Below are 23337 nucleotides of genomic sequence, written 5' to 3' on the forward strand. Positions count from 1 at the left end.
CCACTCCAAAGGCATACTAATAGGAGACAGCAAGCAATGATAATTTCTGTAAAGCACTGCGGAATGTCAGAACTATGGGGGTCATCAAAAAATATACACCCCTTTGTGGCATATATTAGGCACATATTTTGTCGCAAAAATTGTATCTTTTCCCTCTTTACACCGCTCACTCCAATGCCGATAAAATGGGGCGTGGGGTGGGCTGACAGGCCTGTCTCATTTACTATTTTCTACACCAGTCTTTGGCGTAGAAAATGACTTAAATCTACACTTGTTCTATGCCACTGGAACATTCGTCTAAGTTAGGTAGAGGCATCCACCGCCAGCGCAGGGGTTTTAAGACCGGCTTATAAATAGTTGGTTTTAATAAATGACCCCATAGGTGAGTAAAATAAATAAAATCGGGAGTGCCAGTAGGACTATCAATGTGATCTTGATGAACTACCCTAAGAATAGGTGATCAATACTTACTGTATTTTTCATTCTATAAGACGCAACTTTTCCCCTCAAAAGTGGGGTAAAAATGACCGAGTATTATGAAGCAAATACTATTGAGCGCTTCCATTATGGAAGTGCTCATTGGTACTCGGTAGAACCAGGGAGCGGTGAATATAGTGCTTTACCCACCACTCCCTGGACTTCTGCCAGCACCGCTCGGTGTCCTAACTGCCTGCCCTGCGGTCAGGTCACAATGCAGCGCTGCAGGAAAAGCGTGCTGGATCTCCCAAGTGGCAGCGCCGTCTGGAGCAGGAGGGGTACGTTTTATTTATATTATGTCCGATCCGAGGTTTGAAGAGGACTGGGAGCCCGATTAAGAATGGGGGGGGGGGTTGGTGAAACCTAGGTGCGTCTTATACAGCTAAAAATACCGTAAGTCCTAGAGAACCTCTTTTTTGCAGTACAAGGCAACTCTGTAACCCACACGTAAACCTACAATTGATTTTATGTATTTTATTAGTACCTTGATGAGTCCTAAAACTTTAAGCAAACTTCTGTATAAAAAGAAACAGGCCTATACATACACATATTACATTTACTACTTAATATTTTAATAAATTTACATACTGGGAAAAATACAGTCCTGAAAGTAAAAAAAAAAAAAAAGTTTCACATTTTAAAATTCAAATTAACAGGGAAAAAAAAAATATTTATTAATGTCCGCAGTGCATCAAAGAAAAGTCAATCAAATCAATGTACGGTATGCTCTATTCAAACAATACAAAAACATTTTTTTTTAAAATTCATACTAAGCCTACACTCAGTGCAGAAAAAGCAGACCTTTCTAAAGTGTTTAAATTTAAGAAAGGAACAAAAAAAGAAAAAAAAAATGACTTTTGCAAAAAATAGTTAAAGCTTTATGTTATAGTAAAAAAATAGATTTTAAAAAGTTGGAATGCTCCATCAATACAGGTGAAATTGTCATTTATTGAAACAGAACTCAAAAAATATAAGAGGTCGTAGTGTACAATATATTACACAGTGCACACTTAAGTGCATTTTCATTCAAGTATGAAATCCTGTAACACCCCAAAACTCCCAGACAATCCATGCATTTACTGTCAAAGGAAGCCCCGTTATATTGATGTCCTAGCACCAAGTACATTAAACTGCTGGGAAGATCAACCAAATTGTGAACACAGATAAATACATTCATGAAATGTTACATCTAATTGCACAAAATGTCTATATGGTACAACTCTTATTAACAAAATCCTTCTGTGTCACTCGTGTTGGTTCTCTCAAAATTAATACTGGCAATATTTTAGGGGGGGGGGGGGGGGGGGGGAGGAGGTAAACATCATGAAATCCCCACATACAGTTCATCAGTTTTTTTATTGGAAAACAGATCTATTAGAGGTGATGTAAAGTTCGAGCGCTCCAGAACAACCACAGGCCTTTGGTAAAGCTGGTGGAGTTGTTTTAACGCCAGGTCACCACAGTCTGACAAAGCTTTGTCCAACATAGTCCTTAAATTTTGTAACGTGAGTTCGGATGCTGCACTCTCGCCCAGGGACAGGCATATTTGTTGGTCATTTCGATCTTTACAGGATCGTTTTTGTGGGTACTCCCACTCAAATTCTTCATCCTCAAATTCATCATCTGTGTCTTTACTCTCCTGCAAAAACTTAAGGAAAGAGGATTCAAACCCCATTGGCTTAAAGTTCTTAAGTCCAATTGCTATCTGTATTTGTTCTTGGCGATTGTCTTTACTAGGGGAGAGGGCGACAGACCCTACAGGTTGCCGCAGAGTACTTCCTTTGCGTCCCGTTTCAAAACCTGTACAAGATACATTTTCTTTTTCGTTAGAATTGACAAATCTGTCTTCAGGTTTATGGAAACGTCTAATGTCAGACTCCTTAAAATTTGATATTTCCACGGGACCATTTCTTCTTAGATCACCGTTTGAGTTCCTCAAAGACTCATGCTGTCCATTGGCAGCGCTGTGATTATCACTGCGCAAAGTCAATCTAGGACTAGGTTCCTCCTCACCTGAAACGGACTGCCGTTTTCCCTTTGGAAGGTTCTTCACACAATATACCAACTCTGAAAGATGATCGCTAACATATGTAGCGCTCAGGGTATGCGTGAGTTTGTAATGTCGTACAATGCTACTTTCTAGTTTTACTACCGATGAGCAGCCATGAAGCATACATGGAAACTGTGTAAATTCAATATTTTGGGCACACATTTGCAATGCTTCGTCTCTGGACTTATAGTAAACCTTCTCGCCTTTTGACTCCCGATATCTACGCTTTATCTTCTTTTTCTTCTTCTTATAAATCAAACGATTGCAACGTTTTGGTTCACCATAAGTTTCATCTAACTCCTCCTCCTTTTTTTTCCGCCTCCGCCTGCTTTCATACAGTTTGTACTTGTACGTGTGGCGGGACAAAACATGTTTGGTGTAATTCGTATGATCTCGAAAGACGGCAGTGCAGCCTGCCACATCACAGTAAATCTCAGACGCCTCGCTTTCACTGACGTCACTTTCCTCTGTCTCGCTTTTTAAGTGGTTTTCAGCCTCAAAGTCAGCAAATTCCTGCTCGTCACTGTCCCCCTGTTCATGAAATTCTTTGTAATGTTTAGTCAGGGCTTGAGGACACGTAAAACTTTTTCGACATTCTTTGTATTTACAAGTACATATCTTTCTGCATTTGTCATTTTCTTTCTTTTGAGCCTTTTCTTTTTCCAAACATAAAGACTCCCTGGTATATTGATGTACAAGCTGATAATGGCGGACTAAGCCCTGCTGACTGGTAAAAGAAGAATTGCATGATTCGTGAATGCAGTGAAAAGGCTTGTGATACTTATTTAAAATGTAGCACAACTTCCCTTTAGCTACCACTCGCCTGCTGCCTCTTCCTTCTGCTGCAAAATCGTCTTCTCTTGGTGCACCGATCACATTAGCAGCATCCGTTTCATCAGACGAATCACCAAAAGTCTCAGAATTAATATCGTCCTGGGGTGAAGATATTCTCTTCACACTACTGCTAGATTCACTTACGTGGAATTTTTTCCAGCACATTTCACGTCTTTGACTTAGAATATGGCTTTTAAGCTTGTTATTAAGCCTCCCAGGACCTGACCTTTTTGTTTTTTCTTTGCTTATTTGATGTTCCTTTTTATAATGAATTCGAAGTAGGGTTCGTCTCGTAAAATGTCTCTGGCAGATATGGCACTCAAAAGGAGAAAATTTCTTTTGGAACATTCTAAACTTCAGAGCGTTATCCTTGGTATACTGATGTTTTTTACAGTAATGTAATAATAGAGCAGTTTTTGTAACAAAAGCAGATCTGCAACCTATAAGCTCACAAGCAAACGGTTTGGCTGATAAGCGAGATAAATACTGGTTTAATCCCTTCTCTTGCTCCAGGTTTTTGCCTTTTTGAGTCCTTGAAAAATTGTTAGAACAACTGGCTACCATTTCGTGACCTTGGGGAGAAGCGCCTGATATGGTGGAATTGGATGCTGCAAGATTCAGCTGTTTCAAACTTGTGAGAAGTTCATACAAAGAGTCCTCAGAAGTAGCAGAGCTTTGACAGCTATCGGATGAAGGAATTTCTTCATGCCCGCTATGGGTCTCGGGGTCTGTAAGGTTATACAATGTTTCTGACACTTCTTTTGTTTTCTCTTGCTCCTCTTTAACAGATGTACTGCATGGGCTTTCACTTCTAGTTAAAAGGTTGAGAAGATTCTCAGAGCCACTCTTACGCTTGACCATGGGCTTATTAAGTTTCTCACCACCAACTTGCCCATTGTTCTGCTTTTTGCAAGTGCAATCTGAATTTAATCCATGATATACACATATTTCTGCATTACTTGAATATTTTAACTTTTTATCCTCGTGCTCTTCAGGTGGAGAATCTTTTCCTGTACCAGATGCTAACCTTTTATCTGAAGGAAAATGTACGTAATTGCAATCTGCGCTAAATGGCCTTTTGTTTGCATTTCTAAGGTCTTTAAATATATCAGTCCTATTTTCAAGGCCATCACCAGAGCAAGCGACATGTGTAGCAATGTGACTCTGCAGTTCAGATCTGCAGTAATAAAACTTTTTGCAGGAGGGAAAAGTGCACGTGTATGCAGCTTCTCGAAAATGTTGAGCTTCATGATGGTAAAGCAGTCCCAAGTCACCGAACACCAGGTGGCATCCTTCTAGTTCACATTTATACTGCGGGTCCACATGGATTTGTTTGTGGTGAAGCAGTTCATTAATAGTTTTAAATTTCTCATTGCAGTCTATAGATATGCACATAAATGGCAGAGGTCCAAGGTGAAGGTTCATGTGTTGTTGTAAGTGAAAACTCGAGATAAAGTGTCTCCGACAAAAAGCACATTTCTCCCTCAGATTTTTCAAGTCCAAGAAATGCTTTACATTTTCATCATTGTTATGGTCTTCCGTTTTTAGGTGTATACTCAAATACTTAAACTGCTTGAAAACTTTGGAGCATCCAGTTCCAGGACATGGATAGACATCTCTGTCTTGCAGATTTTTATCTTGTATTGTCCTAAAAGTGATGTAATCTGTTAGGGCTGTTGGGACCGTTGGGGCTGTTTCGGCTTTACATTTAACATCCAACTTAACTTCAAAGGTTTCATTTTTCTTTTTAGGGCGATGTCTCATGGGCATCTTCATGTGCTCCATTACGTGAGGAACAAACACTTCCTTCTTTCTAAACTTTTTCACACACACGGGGCATGTATAGATGCCATCTTCAAAGTGCATTCTAGCATGGTGAAGAATCCTTGCCTCAATTACTTCTCTTTTACAGAGGAGACATACAAATTTATACTGTTGCCATCGTTTAGATCTTTCTGACGAGCCAATTGGCTTTTTCACTTTAGCACACTCTGTTTCAAAGGAAGCATTTTCCTGTGGATCTTTTTGTTCCAACAGTAGATCAAAGTTGGCCAGGGAGCCATTTATAATATCAGCCTCGTTCACAGAGGGGTCTCCATAGTGGTCATCCTCAGAATCTGAAACTTCAATACCAAGAAGTTTAAGGCAATGTCTTTTTAAGGTTTTCCAGGCCCAGAATTCAGGATCAAACGACCAATGACTTTTTAGTGCAAGCAAGAGTTCACAGCGAAGGGAGTTGGAAATAACGCTTGATTCTTCAACATGTTTTTGATCAGGTTGAAGAAACAGCTCTTCTAATACATCTAAGCCTTCAGATGTTGGTTCAAATAAGAATTCGGTGAGTTGACAGGCCCGTTTAACCTCCAAATCGTCTGGTAAGAGGCATGCTATAGTTTTGCACACAGAAGACTTGGTTGCATCCGTCTCAGGTGATGTAATCTGAAGTGCTCGTATACATAGCATGATGGAAATGGGAACCCCATCATCTCCGGCCTGAAAGACAAAGGAGTTGATTAGGTTCAATACTTCTATTTCTAAACACTTGTCACTTACTGGATTGTGCCAGAGAAAACAAAGCAAATGATTAAAGGGGATAGCCCTTTAGGTGGAATATACCTTAAAGGCTATGGACACCTTTCGGGGCATTTATTGTATTATTGCGTTGTACTCATTTTTATATAAAAAAAATTTTTTTAACTCATCTTTATTACAAATTTTGGGTCCCTTTCTCTGTAAAGCCGTGAGATTCTCTTGTAGCATACTCTGTATTTTCACCTCATCTCTGATCTTATATAAAATCATAGCTCAATTCTTATGTTACTGATAAGACTGTGGCATCAAGAAAAGGGGGACAACAAAGATTAGTGGGGATCCTACTGCTGGGACTCCCACCCATCATGAGAACAGAGGCCTCGTACTTCCTGTAGCTCCTCTGAAATAACCGGAGGCTGGTCGCTACATTCATTTCTATGGGAGTTCTGGTAAAAGCCGAGTACAGTGCTCAGCCATCTCTGGAACTCCCATAAAAATGAATGGAGCGGCTGCCCCGGTCATTTTAGGAGAGCTGCATGGGGCCTGCAGGGGGTACAGATCCACTGCTCTCGTGATAACAGAGGTGGAATAGAAGATAACTTGTACCAACCGAAATACTCCTTTAAATAAGCATTTTTTAGCCATTAGCAATTTAGACATAAAAGGGCTATTAGATGACCAGCACAAAGTGAAAGTACAATTCTCACAACTAGGCAAATGTTAACCCTTTATGACAAAGCTGCTGAATATTTGTGTGATTTAAAAAAATATATATATTTTTAGCATAAAATGCAGTCATTACAAAATGCCCTGAAGGCGTACATAACCTTTAAGCCCAAATGGGTAAAATGCAATCATAAAAATAATGCTCCTGAAGGTATGCATAGCCTTAAATTAAAAGGGTATTCCCAGTTTAGATTATGCCATGATCATGAGGGTCCAAACCTCTGAGACCCTGATCCTGAGAATGAAAGTGGCAGAGTGCTATTCCTTGTTTTTTCTTTCACAGTGCTACCCCTGGCCCCATTTATTTGAATGAACCTATACTGCAGTTCCCATGCACACACCGGGTGTAAAGCTGGCCATACAATTGAGATAACGATGGGCAGCATCTTGGACAAAATTTTCCAGCACTGCCGATTACATTTGCGACAGACAATTGCCGCCTGCCGCTGCCCATGAGGAATGATCGTTTGCACTAGTTTTTCAACATAATATTAAATGGTGGCACAACCCCTTTAAAAGAGAACAGAGTTATCACATTTTGCCTATGAAGCAAATGGCATGTTGTGGGTACATTATAAGGTTCTTAAACCTATTTTTTATTAAAACTGTCCATAAAGCAGTCTTCCAGAAATAAAACTTAAAAATTGGACCCGACCTGAGGTCAGTGCAGGACCTGGAGTCACTGGCCCAATGAAAAGGTTTAAGCTTTATGGACAGTTGTAATTAATAGGTTTAAAACACCATTATGTGCCCAGAAGCAATATTTCAATTGCTGCATAAGCAAATATGTGATATGTGATGACCGGATCCCTTTAAGTTATTCACACAAAAACTCAGGTCAAACAATGGATTACCTATTATAGTGATCTCACTCATTTGGTACTAAAATTCTATTTACAAACCTACTCTAGGAGACTGCACAAGTTGCTTATCAACCGTCATCTATGCCAGCTTGCCATCAGTGACCTGTTTAACAAGGCTGCAGGGGTGATCCACATTGACAACACAACAATTTCAGGCAATCACTGGCCTCAGCAGTGCATCAAAAAGTGATTGGCTGCAGCTTTGTGATGCATTGTCTAGCCCAGTGTTTCCCAACCAGTGTGCCTCCAGCTGTTGCAAAACTACAACTCCCAGCATGCCCGCACAGCCAAAGGCTGTCCGGGCATGCTGGGAGTTGTAGTTTTGCAACAGCTGGAGGCACACTGGTTGGGAAACACTGGTCTAGCCAAATCCAGAAGCCAACCTCAGACTTAAAGGGGTTATCAAATTCTAAAAAGGACCCCCCCCCCCCTGCCACACAATGCTCGGGCCCCTCCTATAGATCATACTTGCCCCGCTCCGCAGCACCCATGTCACTCTGGATCCCTGCATGGCCGCCGCTACATCGCCCCATCGCGCAGATCAAAATGAGCAGGGTAAGTATGATCTATAGGAAGGGCCTGGGCATTGTGGGGGAGACTTTTAGAATTGGATAACCCTTTCCAGTCTTTACTAAGTGATGACCTATCACTTAGAAAAGGCTAGACACCCATTTAACAAGGGTCTACCCAGTTTACCCCTACATTATTATAATCAGAAGTCAGAGGGCACCTGGAAGGTGAAAACTGCTCAGTAGAAAGAATACATGCACAGTGTAAAGTTTACAAACACTAGTGTACATACAGCCTGTGCCACATAGCATTGTTTTGCTTGAATGATCATTTGCCACTCACCTCTGTATGTACAACTTTAACAAGGAAGAATAAGTGCTGGCACGTTTTGGCAATTGCACCAAACTGCCTACACCTTTCAAGAAAAGTATTCAGAGATGGATCAATTCTTCGCTGCAGTTTACTCCAAAACAAAGTCAGCTCCCTGAAATATAGATATATATTAGTATACACAAAATACACACACAAACTTGTAACTCACTTAAATTGAAGTCAGGACATAGCAATAGTTGCAAAGAAAACCAATTCCATTACACTTGCTGTGGTGCTCTGTAGTCTAGCACTCAAATATTAAAGGGGTTCTCCGGGATTTTTATATTGATGGCTTAGCCTCAGGATAAGTTATCAACATGAGATGGCCAGGGGTCAGACTCATGGCACCCCCGCTGATCAGCTGTTTCAGAAAGCTGCGATGCTCAACAGAGCTCCAGTGAGCGCTACAGCCTCCTGGCAACTTACCAAGCACAGCGCCATCCATTTGATAGCGACTGTGCTCTATGTTGTAGCCCAGCCCCATTCACTTATTGTCACGTGGCCTAGAAAGGTCTAAGCGGTCACGGAGCACCACAGCCTCTTTATACAGCTAATCCGTGATGGTGCCGGCAGTCAGACCCTGCTAATCTTATATTTATGACCTATCCTGAAGATAGGCCATCAATATCAAAATGCCACTAGAACCCTTTAAGGACTCTTATTCCTTTCCCCAATTGTCCAGTAAATACATTTCTTTGGTTGAGAAAAAATTTCATAGGAGGAGCTGTAAATTATCATGGATCAACAATGCCAACTGAGGTGTGTTTCACATAGCAAAGATTGCAGTTAGGACAAAAACGGTGACAGGGACCACCCACCAGGAAAATGACGTTTCTTCATTTTGTAGCTGCTGTGTAAGGTAAGTGGTACATAGAATAAATGCAGCATTAACTTGTCCTTCAGATTCCATATTACAGATTGTATCCAAAACATCCTTTCCATCCATTTTTGAAATCTGTATGAAGAAAAACACAAACTGATCACATATTTTGATGTAGATGGCCTATATGGTAAGAAACTGGTAAACGTTGACTATTCTAACCCATGATAAGCCACACAAAGTGAGAATCTAAAAACTGCCTGTGCATAGCTAAGGAAGAAAAGATTTTTCACTTCAATACACTAAGGCTACTTTCACACTCACGTTTTGGGCGGATCCATCATGGATCTGCAAAAACTGATCCATTACAATAATACAACCGCATGCATCCGTCATGAACGGATCTGTTTGTATTATCTGTAACATAGCCAAGACGGATCCGTCATGAACTCCATTGAAAGTCAAGTCAATGGGAGACTGATCCGTTTTTTATTGCACCAGATTGTGTCAGAGAAAACACTTGGCTCAGTTTCATCAAGCGGACAGCCAAACGCTGCAGGCAGCATTTTGGTGTCCGCCTCCAGAGCGGAATGGAGACTGAACTGATGCATTCTGAGCGGATCCTTTTCCATTCAGAATGCATTAGGGCAAAACGGATCCGTTTTGGACCGCTTGTGAGAGCCCTGAACGGATCTCTCAAACGGAAAGCCAAAACGCCAGTGTGGAAGTAGCCCAAGTCATCAGGAAGATCCTGCAAAGCTAAGACAAGACAGTACACATTTCCAACAGAACTTGAAAATCAAAAAAATAAGTTAGGCTACTTTCACACCAGCGGTTTATGCTGGATCAGTCATAGATCAGCAAAAACACTTCCGTCACGATAATAGAACAGTCTGTATTCGTTATGAACGGATCCGGTTGTATTATTTTTAACTATTGTGTCAGAGAAAACAGATCTGTCCTGACACACAATGTAAGTCAATAGGGACGGATCCGTTTTCTCCGACGTCTTGCTCTTCACCACACCGCGGACAGAAAAACACTGGGTTTGCAGCGTTATTCTGTCCGCGATGGGGACGCAACCAAACAAAACAGAATGCATTCTGGTGCATGCCATTTCGTTCAGTTTTGTCCCTATTGACAATGAATGGGGACAAAAATGAAGCATTTTCCCCCGCTATTGAGATCCTATGACGGATCTCAATAGCGGAAAGGGAAAGCGCAAGTGTGAAAGTAGCCTTACCTTACTTCAATGCATTGTAAAATGTATACTTCACACTGCCTGACACTTTACTACATATTAGGAAACGGTTTCTAAGGTATTTAAAGCAGAACTCCCTGCACCCCCACCACTTATTACAGTAGGGCTGGGAAATTAAAGGGAGATTGTCAAAGTTATTTTTTGTTTTTTTTGTATGTATCTAACCAAACAAATCTAAGCCTGAGGGAGAAGGTCTGCCTCTATGCACAAAACATCACTGTGAAGGCTGTGCTGGTTGGAGTGATAAGCCATGCCTCCTGCATGCCCGATCCACTGGCTTAGCTGTCTGCCCTGTGTCTCCCCTCCCACTGGATTCTTCAGGAAAGTTTAACCCCTTCTACCATCAGCAGCACAGACTCTCGGCTAGAGACTGGCTCGGGTACTGAGCAGGTGCAGGGTTTCCTCCTCTCCAGGCACTGATGAGACCAACGCTGTGCACAGGATCTCTCCTCTCTACTGGCTGTGAGGAAGTGTCTGCAGAACATTGCACAAAAAGAGGTAGAGGGAAGATCCTCTGTATATAAGTAATTTCATTGTACTGTACTGCTGGGTCTTGTAGTCCCACTCATACAACATGAGTATCCCAGCAGTCAGACCGCAGACTGGGCAGCACTTTCATTCATTCACTCACTGTGCAGAGCAGGGGAGGGGAAAGGCAGGCTTTGTTGAGAACCACAAATATTCATGAGGGAAACCTCAGATTGTTGATACACGCCCCCACAGCTCTGCAACTGCATGTCAACAAAGGGCCAGAACAATATAATTGCTTGCTTAAAACTTGTTTTGCTTAGGTATATATTGCTGACCATCAGATTTACAATGCTTTTTTTTTTTTTTTTAACATAACTAGGAAAACCACTTTAATTTAAATATAATCTAACCCGAAAAGTAGCCTCACTAACTGATCGAATCTTGCCCATGTCTGTTATTTCAGTTACCTGCTCTGCCCTAGAAGCAAGTATGATTTAGATCCTGGTCTTATCATATCTTAAGTGAAACCAGCTCTCTATGCACGACTTCCTGAAGAGCTTGTGTAGACAGCAGCCAGTCTGAAAATATGGTGCTTCAGTGTAAAAGCATGAAAAGAGAAGCAGCCCAAGCCACTGATACAACAGGACACTACCCCAAATGCCACAAAGCGCATTATATGACGACCAAGCTGCACTACCATAAATACCTGCCGTGTCCAGAACAAATGTTGATAACAAGCAGGTATGCATTCTACTTATTTAGAGTTAAATGTCATTTTTCAATTGGTATTTATTAAAAAATTTCACGTTTTTCCTCTACAGCTTTCACTGTCAGTGCCTTTGCAGATTAGCAGGTTCTGTCAGAGAACTGCTGTGTCAGCTAGATCTGTACCACTTATCGCTCTAAAATCCTGGCCGCTCAAACACGCATTACAGCTAAACCAGTATAACATGGTCAGGTCTCTGCATGCAGTTTTTTTAAGCAAAAATCAGGAGTGAATTCACGCCTAGTTTTGGCTTCCAAAACTGCATAAGAAAAGCTGACCATCAGTTTGATAAGAATTTAGCCTTTTTATGAGCTGTCAAAAGTTCAGAGATGAGGGCTATAGATCCAGCTGACAAAGCAGTTCTCTGACTGATTCAGTGCGAATCAGAGAGCTCACTTCAAATGCACTTAAAGTGAAAGCTGTGGAAAGATTTCAATAAAGTCCAACTGAAGTTATTTAATCCCAAATGAGGAAAATGTACTAATAAAAAAATGCCCCAAAATGTGTCCACAGCGTTTAACTTCTTTAGCTGGTCAATTTTTGCATTTGTTTTCCTTTTTATCCTACAAAATTCATTCATTCACATAGCCATATGGGGACTTTTTTTTTTTGCCGTACAAGTTGGTTTTTAATGGCACCATTTAATTTACCATATCTTGTATTGGAAAGCAGGCAAAAAGTTCCTTGACGTGTGAAACGAAAAAAATAAATGAAAAAATTCTGCCAAGGTTTTTGGCGATTTGATATTAGGGTGGTCACTGTGCACTAGAAATTACAAGACATCCTTATTCTGCAAGTTCGTACCATTATGGCAACACCAAAATTGCATAATAAAAAAACTATGTTTTACTTCTTTTAAAATATAAAAACCTTTTAAGAATTATTTGAATTGACATTTTCCGACACCCAACTTTTTTTTTATATTTCTGTCTAAAGAGCTTCATGGGGGCTTGCTGTTTTCATTGGTACCATTTTGGGGTACATATGACTGATGACTTTTTATTCAAATGTTTTGGGGGGGGGGACAAGGTGACAAATGGTGAATCGTGGGTTTAAAAAATTTTTCCATGACGTTCACCACACAAGAAAACTAATTTGACATTTTAATAGTTCGGACATTTTCAGACATGGAATTTTTAATAGTTGTGTTTATTTTTTTTATTTTTTTTTTACTATAGATGTTAGTCTCCTTAAACGACTTGAACATGCGATCTTCTGATTGCTTGTCCCATAGACTGTAATAGAATACTATTGCAGTCTACAGGATTCGGACAGCCTGCCTGAGAAGCCGTGCCTTAGGCGCGGCTTTTCAGGCAACTAGCCATGACAGGCCTGGGAACCTTCAGAAGTTTAACCCCCTTGATTTTGCAGCAGGGGCTTTGATTGGAGGACAGAGGGAGCCTCTCTTTCTGTCTAACCCCACCGATGCTGCGGTCACTGTTGACAGTGACATCTGAGGGGTTCAATGACCAGTGTCGGCATCATTGCAATACTGGACACAGCCAACGCTCGCCATGTATGCAATGAACTCAGTGTGCGAGTTCACTCCATACATTCCCTCAACGCTAATGCCGTACATGTACGGCATTATGTGTCAAGGGGTTAATCTTCAGCTGGAATTCCACTTTTAAGAACCAGCAAGTCACCTTTACAAAGCCATCTGCAGATAACCATTCACACCTAATACTAAGTGTAGACCAGGGATGCCCAACCTGCGGCCCTCCATCTATTGCAAAACTACAACTCCCAGCATGCCCAAAAAACCTACAGCTATCAGCCGAGCATGATGGAAATTGTAGTTTTACAACAGCTGGAGGGCCGCAGGTTGAGCATCACTCGTGCAGAGTAAAGATCTGCCAAATCTATCAGAGCAACTCAAGCTACATGATAGATCTGGAGCACCTTTAAATGTCTAGTACAACTTTATACTACCTGTTGGATGGCAACAAACTTGTGTGCCAAAGACATAGTGGAGTATTCTTCTTGGCTTACTTTCTTAATAAATATGTCTAAAACATATTACACCAGAATTCAGGAGCAGGCACAATGGTAAAAGTGGGCCCGTCACTCTCTTGCTTGTCCCCTCACTACTAGACTTCAGAACTAAATGTTCAAGTGTTAGGTACTGGTAGACATCTTTCCCTGTCCAAGTGAATATTAGCACAGCATCTGTTGGCATCCACTCGCTGAAAACTATTCGAGGGCTGACAAAAGGCGGTTGCAAAAATCGTTTATCACAGTTAACTCTTGATGAAATAAATTCCCTTATGAAGCCTTCCACTTACCTCTTTAAAAGCTTCTTCATTTGGCAGCATTGTACACAGGCATGTGATAAAGGACTGACGGAAAAAGAAATTGCTTGAAGTCTCGGCCGTTTCAGAGGCAATTCTTGATAGGAGCATTGCTTGCTCTATGCAGTTTGTCTTCATTAAATGCTTAATGCGCATCTGTAGAAAACAGGGGCCTTCTTGTGATATCCAATTACAAACTGGTGCGGAGAGAAAAATATCATGAAAGTTTAAATATAAAAATCAGCATCAAATGAAGACAAATACTTCATATCTGAGGAAGAACAGTATATTTTGGGAAAATAAATCTCTGCCATTCATACCTACTGCTTATACTCTTATCCCTATAATCTCTGGTTCCTTTCACCTTAGGCAGATATAGAGGACACGAAGTGTAACATTACCATTTAAAATTACGCGTTCACTTGAATTTACAAGATTCAACACATTTGGTGAGCTCCCCATGGGCAAACTACAATTTGCTCAGTAGAGGCCATCTTTATACCATGTTTATAATCAGCAGCACTGAGGCTGGGTTCACACTTGAGCGTTTTACAGCGCGTTCAAATGCGCTGAAAAACGCCCTACGCTCAAAAAAGTTCTTGAGCTTCTTTGGGGCGTTTTGTCGCGCGTTCCCATACATAGACTTCCGGGAATGCGCGACAATGGGCGTTCGCTTGTTCCGGAGCCGCGTCTGTAAACACGCATACAATCGCGCATACAGAGCGCTCCATCCCGTACGCTCAGGTCTGAACCCAGCCTGAATGCTTAGACTCAGAATATGCTTTAAAAGAGCAGAAAATTCCCTGTGAAATGATAAAAAGTAAAACACTACTTGGCATTCTCACCTTCTTCAGGCTCTGCTGTCTGCCGAGACAGGACTTTAACAAGAACTGGGTTTTTCCATGCACCCCCATGCTTGAGGTTATCAACCAGCAACTGCAAATTGCTATGTCCAAACTCCAATAATATGTCCTGGGAATCCTTACAAATAATATAAAAAAAACACCACTCTTAGTAACAAATTCCAAAGAACAAAAGTGCAAAAAACATAACATTGGTCATTATTGCATTCAATACCCATATAGCTGCTATATGTAGGAAGATACATCACTGAAAGGGGTTGTCTCACTTCAGCAAGTGGCATTTATCATGTAGAGAAAGTTAATACAAGGCACTTACTAATGTATTGCGATTACCCATATTGCTTCCTTTGCTGGCTTGATTCGTTTTTTCCATCACATTATACACTGCTGGTTTCCATGGTTACGACCACCCTGCAATCCAGCAGTGGTACTGGTGCTTGCACATTATAGGAAAAAATGCTGGCCTCTTTGGTGACTGGGACCGTGCATATGCTGGTGCTTTTTTTTTTTTTTTATAGTTTGCAAGCACAACTACTGCTGATGGATTGCAAGGTGGACGTAACCATGAAAACCAGCAGTGTATAATGTGATAAAAAATGAATCCAGCCAGCAAAAGAAGCAATATGGGTAATAATGCATTAGTAAGTGCGTGGTATTAACTTTATCTACATACTGAACTGACAAAACCCTTTTAACATGAAACCAAGGTTTCTGCTGCTTTCACTCCTGACCCGATTTCTATCACTGTCAACCCGATGTCTAAAGACCATGGGAACACATTTAATCAAAACTGGTGTAAAAGTAGAACTGGCTTAGTTGCCCATAGCAACCAACCAAATTCCACCTTTCATTTCCCAAAGGAGCTGTGAAAAATAAAAGGTGGAATCTGATTGGTTGCTATGGGCAACTAAGCCAGTTCTACTTTACACCAGTTTTGATAAATGTGCCCCCATATCTCCCACTGTACAGGAAATATCAATCATATCAATATTCATATAAGAAAAGGCCCATATCTCTAGCTGCTACACAGCTCGAGATATGACAGGCTAAAGCAGCCCCCCCCCCCCACCCCCTTCAACCCTGCTGCCCGAGCTCTGCTCAGGTTCAACCGGTATGTCCTTTTCCAAAATCGTTGCGTGGGTTAAACTCAGGGAATGTTTTTTTTTCCAGCATGATGGACAATTTCATGACTCTCAATGTATTTCATGTAGATTTTGGCAAATAATCTACACCAAACTGTGCAAAATCCCAAAAGTGTATGGTGTGAGACCATTGCTGGGACTGACACCAACAATGAAGCAGCCTTAACATGCGTTCAGCAGACAATTGTGTATAGTCACTTTGACGACAAAGCCACAGAATATCTCAAACTCCAAGCTGCCATTTCTGGACTACACCAGAAAATGGTGCTCACTGCACAGAGATGATACAATGAAGCATCCTTAGCACTTTGAGCCAGTATTAGTAGATCTCTCCCATTTTTCCAGGAGAATTTAGTTAAAGGGGCTGTGTGGGATTTAAAGGGAACCTGTCACCGGGATTTTGTGTATAGAGCTGAGGACATGGGCTGCTAGATGGCCGCTAGCATATCTGCAATACCCAGTCCCCATAGCTCTGTGTGCTTTTTTTGTGTAAAAAAACCCGATTTGAAACATATGCAAATTAACCTGAGATGAGTCAGAGCTTGAAAATATGACTCTTCTCTGGTCATAAAGTAAGATATGACTCTTATTATAATTTGCATATGTATCAAATCCGTTTTTTTTTTTACACAATAAAAGCACACAGAGCTATGGGGACTGGATATTGCGAATGTGCTAGCGGCCATCTAGCAACCCATGTCCTCAGCTCTATACTCAAAATCCTGGTAACAGGTTCCCTTTAAAATGACCTCAAACAACCTTTCAGAGACTATGTATAAAATGTGTCGCAAGCGTGTGGTTAGAGGCCTAGCTTTACTACACTCACTGCTGAATTGTAAGTGCTGGACTGCAGTGTTCCTGTCAGGCTGGTCAGCCTGACGGCATATCTCACATTACTATCTCTGATATCATGGATAGTAATTATACAATCCTGCCTACAATATGCAGTCATGACTGAGCAGTCTGAAAAGCATTTAGAACAGGATACCATCATTAATATTGTAGGGCACAGTTCCTGCTCTACAATAGAAAGTAATGATGACATCCTGTGTGCAATATGCCATCAGGCTGAGCAGCCTGACGAGAAGGCTTATCACTATACCGCAGGCATTGGAGCACAGTGTAATAAAGCAAGATCCCACAACCCCTCCTTGCAGCTCAAGGAAACAAGTCCTATTCACATTTTAGGATGGGTTGCTGCCAGCCATATAAAATAATACCCAGCGAACCTCTATGTGCTATGGTATAATAAACCACAATACAAAGTCAACTTACCATGACAGACTTTTTAAATCTCAACCCAAAATCACATGAGAGGTCATCTTCAGTCATAGAAAGAATTACTTCAAAACAGCTCCTGTGGAACAATAGGACAATATGATAAGGTGACATACAGCTACAAAATCATGTGCCTTAAAGGGAACCTGTCATCAACTTTATGCTGACCTCACTGAGGGTAGCATAACACAGTGACAAATGTTGATTTCAGCGGTGTATCATTTATGAGCTAAAAGTAAGTAGTTGCTGAGAACCAGCATCGTAATCGTTGCAGCCCAGGCCTTTGGAAGAGTCAAATCTACCTGAGAAGAGTCCTGGTTATTCACAATCTCCTGCGCTCTTGCCCATCTGCTGATGATTGGCAGTTCAGAAGGTAGAAGACTGTCAGTCATCAGCAGGACTTCATGAATAACCAGGACTCTTCTCAGGTGGTCGTGACTCTTTTCCAGGCCCAGTCTGCAGGGATTGTGATGTTGGTTCTCGGCAACCACTTATTTTTCACTTATAAATGACAGACCGCTGAAATCTACTCACCTGTCTCTACTTTATTCCGCCGTTAGTATGAGCAGCATAAAGTTGATGACAGGTTCCCTTTAAACAAACTGCCCTTTCATGTACATATGGTGTGCCCATGCAGAAACCTTAACAACTAGAACCCGGAAATGAAAGATGGTTTACAAAAATGGAAAACAGCGTACAGGCAAAAGGGTTACGTAGTTCATGTACAATGCTTCACTTACAGTACAAGCCTTTCAATGAGCAGTAAAACGTCTTCACACTCCGTGGTCAGGTACGGCCGCGCATTTGAAAAACTTCTCAGAGCAGTGCCGTACACATCTGTGTAAAGTATGAGATTTTCAGAGGCTGTATGATCTTCAGCGCACTTCAGTAAGACCTAAATGGGCAGAAAAAAAATAATAATGATGGGTGAACAGGAAGAAATTGTGTTACAAAAAATAAAATAAAAATGTAAGCATAAAAGATCTACATCACACAAATGCACCCTTCTATGTTCACACACCATCTGGGCCATATAGTTGAGAGATACCGTAAGATATAAAAAAGGAAAGCTAAACTGATGCCAAACCTGCTATATGGGATACGAAAACTTTATTTTTTTAAAGTTGGAACAAGAAATGAGTGCAATAAAAATGTGGGGAAACTACCCAACTGTGCGTAACTGTAGAGGTATGTACTTTCACTTCTGTGTAGGCATGGACCTTAGATACAGTAAATGTAGGTAGCCCAAGTAAAGCTGCGCATACACATTCTATTGATTTCAGTGGAATTAGCGCTGACCGTCTAATGTGTATGGGGGCCTCCCGATCACCCCAACAGATGATGTCCGGGAGACAAGGAGGGAGCTGCTGGATTCTAACATGCCTGATCCTTCGGCTTTCAGGGGAGATAAGCCAGAGCCAAGCGTGCATGTGGGCAGGAGAGCTAGCTTTGGGCTGACCACCGTCTAATGTGAATGGCCAGCAGTCATGTCCTGGAACATACTTCAGTTAAAAGTGAAAGCTAAAAAGTTAGAGGTCCCCGAGCTGGAAGGGGGTTAGATAAGCACGTTTTATCAAACCAGTGTCGGAATAAGACAAGTACAAAGTTAATATTTCTGCAACGTAACAACTTGGACTAGAAGGTTCACATAAGTGAATGATGAAGAAAAGCGTGGCTGAACTTTTTCTGCATATTTCCATTTTTCTGTTCACTCACAGGGCCATAAAAAAGCAGCGCCAGATCAGTCACGTGAAGGACACAGACGGTGCCTAAGGTAATGAGTTCTGTCGGCTTTCCATCATAGTGCCAACCATCTTACCAGAAAAAACTGATTGAGCCTCCAATGCAAACATAGCCTTACTTCAACCATTGCAGTACAACACATGGCGCCAGTGGCAAAACTGTATCCTCCCTACACAAGCGACCATTCTGGAAACCCTAGAGTTCTCTGATAAAATAAGATCTTGTGGAAATTACACAACACCCATCGTACAAGCTGCGGCAAAATTCTGCCTGAAAAGCCCTAAGGTTATGAAGTTTAGGAAGCAGCTCTACAGATGGTACATACACGTGAAAAACCAACATGTTATTATGCGCAGCTTTGTTTGCCAATGATTTCCACCGATCAACGCAGGAACCAAAAACTGAAAACCAACTGTGCCCACATGCCACCCATCAGCTACGCCTGGCCACAGACGTAAAACTAGGCCGTGTTGTACTGGTCAGGAACCGAGACATACACACACCTGCCCAGGACTCACATTTTCTAGCGGCACATCTTCCCCAGTGGTTGATCCTAATCCCCCCCCACTCAGGTCTTTACGTGGTCTGGAGCACTTCTGGTGCCCATCAACCATGTATACTGAGCGATGATAGAAGTGTAAAAATGTTAGAACGTGTGCAGCTAGGTCATCCAGTGTCAAACCAAGGATCTGACTAAAGGGCATCCTCCTACTGCGCTAGCGTCTTGTCCAGCCATTGTGCCCCTACAAACCTCAGGGGTGAAGAGGTGCAACACTGCCACTTATAGAACAGACCGCTCTACAGCGCTTCCTACGCAGAGGAATGTGCCCCATGGATTGTAGACCCCCCCAAATAAAACAGTGTCTAGTCTGACCCTAAAGAAACGAAGCACAAAGCTAATAAAGGAGAATAATATGACTTAAGGATGAGACTACCCAAGGTTTGCAACCTTAGAGGATATACATCTGCATATGAACTGTAGAGTGGAGAGCACACACAGCGCAAGCGCGGCCACCATTCCATTCACCGCTATTTTCAGGACTCCCATAAAAGTGAATGAAGGGCTGGCTACTCTTTGTCCACTTAGGGGGGCCCATTCAGGAGTGAGACTTGTGTCTGACATTGATGGCATCTCCTAGAGATATGCCAGTAGTCTCAGGTGGCAGTAGCCCTTTCATTTTCTCTTATTTTAGACACTTTGATAACCATTTTGTAATTGTTCCTAAGTGTAAAAACCCAAGATAGTTGCTAAATGTACGATCACTTGGAGTTCCGGACGATGAGACCCACATACCGCAAGAATAGAGGCCTCCAAGTGACGTGAATGAAGCAATAGTGCTCATGCGCGACTATGGGTAGAGTAGTGGGCACAGCGCTCCATGAGGGGACTATAGTGAATACGATATACTTGGTAACAGGATGCCATGATTAGCTGGGCCCCAACCAACCACACTTCTGAAGATCTGGTTAGTAAGGGGGTCACAAGTCAAATATGCGTAAAATATGAGCCAACAAGGCATGGCCTCTGCTTGTAATAGGCTCCCAGTCTTCTCCGGTGCCCTGGTAAACATGAGCGCTGGGACCTGGCAAAGGTCCATTTTCCATACAAGTCCCTGGGAGCCTGGCTGACAGCCCCTCCGGGAGTTACTACCCCCCACCTGCCCGGCGGTGGAGCTGCAGTCCTCTAATCTAACAATGCCCTGGCACAGATCTCAACATGCCACTCTGCCAGCCGGTTGGGAGACGATCAAAGGTTACCTATGCCAGCATGGGAAAAGGACATGCCCGTCTACAAGTTATACGGAGCCCTTCCCGCGCTCATCGCCCTGTGTGGCACAATCGCTGTGACAGTTGTGACTGCGCCCCCCGCAGGGATGCGATCACCGCACGGCCATCACGCAGCGCTGCACGCACCAGTAACCCAGTTTCCTCATTTCATGCGCTAGGGATTGTGGGTGCAGCGGGCCGCCATTCCTCCCCGGTAACCCGCTCTGTTGTGACAGGGCTTCGGGGGCTGAATGAGTTGAGGAGAGGGACTGGGCTGAAAACAACCCTCCCACAGAACCCGCCCCCATCACTCACTGTCAGCAACCAAAATAATCCGGCACGGGCTCTACAACCCCCCTCAGGGCTCAGCCCCGCTCCACGGCAACAAGCCCCCCCAGTCCCCCGCCACTCACCTCGCACAGGCGCCTGCAGTAAGCAGCGGAGGACAGCAGCGACACCTCCTCCTCCCTCAGCCCGTCCTCCAGCTCCTGCAGCGTCTCTAGCAGGCGGCTAGGCTCCAGCGAGGAGGGAGCCGGGGGGACCGTCCCCCCGTTACTAAGCCCCGCTCGGGACTCTCCCTTCCCGTCCGCCATCTTCTCTCGCCTTTGCCGCGCGTAGGCAACACTGTCGCACACTCACTCTCTCATCACGTGATTCGGCGTGGGTAGGACGACGTCATCACCAGGGAGACCGGCGTAGGGAACGCCCATTTCTAGCTACGTAGTGTTGCGACCTCAAACCTCGGTAGCGCCGCCCATCTGTGGCGGCCATTTTGTTTGTTGACATGGGTGTGAAGACATTCCAAGGCTGGTTCGTTTCTTTTAGGTCACATGTTCTGCAATGGAGGGGAAGTAGAGAGGGCTGAGGAGGCAGTCACATCCTGTTAGTACAAGGCGTCCATACCTGCTGGATCAGTTACTTAGGACCTGCATTTTAGCTGTATAAACCACTCTCATAAACCCAGGCCAGTGCCCCCAGTAGTGCCAGCAGAATGCCCTGTATAAACTTCTCACATGCATTCTCAATGCATACACACCTGCATACCTCCCAACTATTTGAAAAGTACAAAACGGGACAATATGTGCGGGTATGCGCATACTACGCCATGCCTCCAACTCCACCTAAATCATAACTATGCTCATCCAATCCCACCCAGTCCCCTTAATGCCCCTACATAGTAATTATGACCTTCTTTACACCACCACACAGTAATTATGCCCAGCTATGGGCCCCCTTCACAATAGTTATGCCCATCTATGGGCCCCCTTCACAATAGTTATGCCCATCTGTGGGCCCCCTTCACAATAGTTATGCCCAGCTGCGGGCCCCCTTCACAATAGTTATGCCCAGCTGCGGGCCCCCTTCACAATAGTTATGCCCAGCTGCGGGCCCCCTTCACAATAGTTATGCCCAGCTGCGGGCCCCCTTCACAATAGTTATGCCCAGCTGCGGGCCCCCTTCACAATAGTTATGCCCAGCTGCGGGCCCCCTTCACAATAGTTATGCCCAGCTGCGGGCCCCCTTCACAATAGTTATGCCCAGCTGCGGGCCCCCTTCACAATAGTTATGCCCAGCTACGGGCCCCCTTCACAATAGTTATGCCCAGCTACGGGCCCCCTTCACAATAGTTATGCCCAGCTACGGGCCCCCTTCACAATAGTTATGCCCAGCTACGGGCCCCCTTCACAATAGTTATGCCCAGCTACGGGCCCCCTTCACAATAGTTATGCCCAGCTACGGGCCCCCTTCACAATAGTTATGCCCAGCTACGGGCCCCCTTCACAATAGTTATGCCCAGCTACGGGCCCCCTTCACAATAGTTATGCCCAGCTACGGGCCCCCTTCACAATAGTTATGCCCAGCTACGGGCCCCCTTCACAATAGTTATGCCCAGCTACGGGCCCCCTTCACAATAGTTATGCCCAGCTACGGGCCCCCTTCACAATAGTTATGCCCAGCTACGGGCCCCCTTCACAATAGTTATGCCCAGCTACGGGCCCCCTTCACAATAGTTATGCCCAGCTACGGGCCCCCTTCACAATAGTTATGCCCAGCTACGGGCCCCCTTCACAATAGTTATGCCCAGCTACGGGCCCCCTTCACAATAGTTATGCCCAGCTACGGGCCCCCTTCACAATAGTTATGCCCAGCTACGGGCCCCCTTCACAATAGTTATGCCCAGCTACGGGCCCCCTTCACAATAGTTATGCCCAGCTACGGGCCCCCTTCACAATAGTTATGCCCAGCTACGGGCCCCCTTCACAATAGTTATGCCCAGCTGCGGGCCCCCTTCACAATAGTTATGCCCAGCTACGGGCCCCCTTCACAATAGTTATGCCCAGCTACGGGCCCCCTTCACAATAGTTATGCCCAGCTACGGGCCCCCTTCACAATAGTTATGCCCAGCTACGGGCCCCCTTCACAATAGTTATGCCCAGCTACGGGCCCCCTTCACAATAGTTATGCCCAGCTACGGGCCCCCTTCACAATAGTTATGCCCAGCTACGGGCCCCCTTCACAATAGTTATGCCCAGCTACGGGCCCCCTTCACAATAGTTATGCCCAGCTACG

At 43.5% G+C, this 23337-nt stretch overlaps 1 protein-coding gene across 1 annotated transcript; it reads right to left on the reverse strand.

The window, feature by feature from the left end:
* Positions 1 to 1734: 1734 nt before the first annotated feature.
* On the reverse strand, positions 1735 to 21408 carry RLF (RLF zinc finger). Its single transcript, XM_040424461.1, has 8 exons — positions 21180 to 21408; positions 17997 to 18151; positions 17254 to 17335; positions 14819 to 14954; positions 13968 to 14170; positions 9183 to 9319; positions 8335 to 8476; positions 1735 to 5854 (listed from the first exon to the last, which is right to left on the reverse strand). The coding sequence occupies exons 1-8, from the start codon at positions 21357 to 21359 to the stop codon at positions 1799 to 1801; spliced, it is 5091 nt and encodes a 1696-aa protein (XP_040280395.1). The 5' UTR covers positions 21360 to 21408; the 3' UTR covers positions 1735 to 1798.
* Positions 21409 to 23337: the final 1929 nt, after the last annotated feature.

This window comes from Bufo bufo, chromosome 3, assembly GCF_905171765.1.
Source record: "Bufo bufo chromosome 3, aBufBuf1.1, whole genome shotgun sequence".
In the NCBI taxonomy this organism is placed as follows: Eukaryota; Metazoa; Chordata; class Amphibia; order Anura; family Bufonidae; genus Bufo; species Bufo bufo.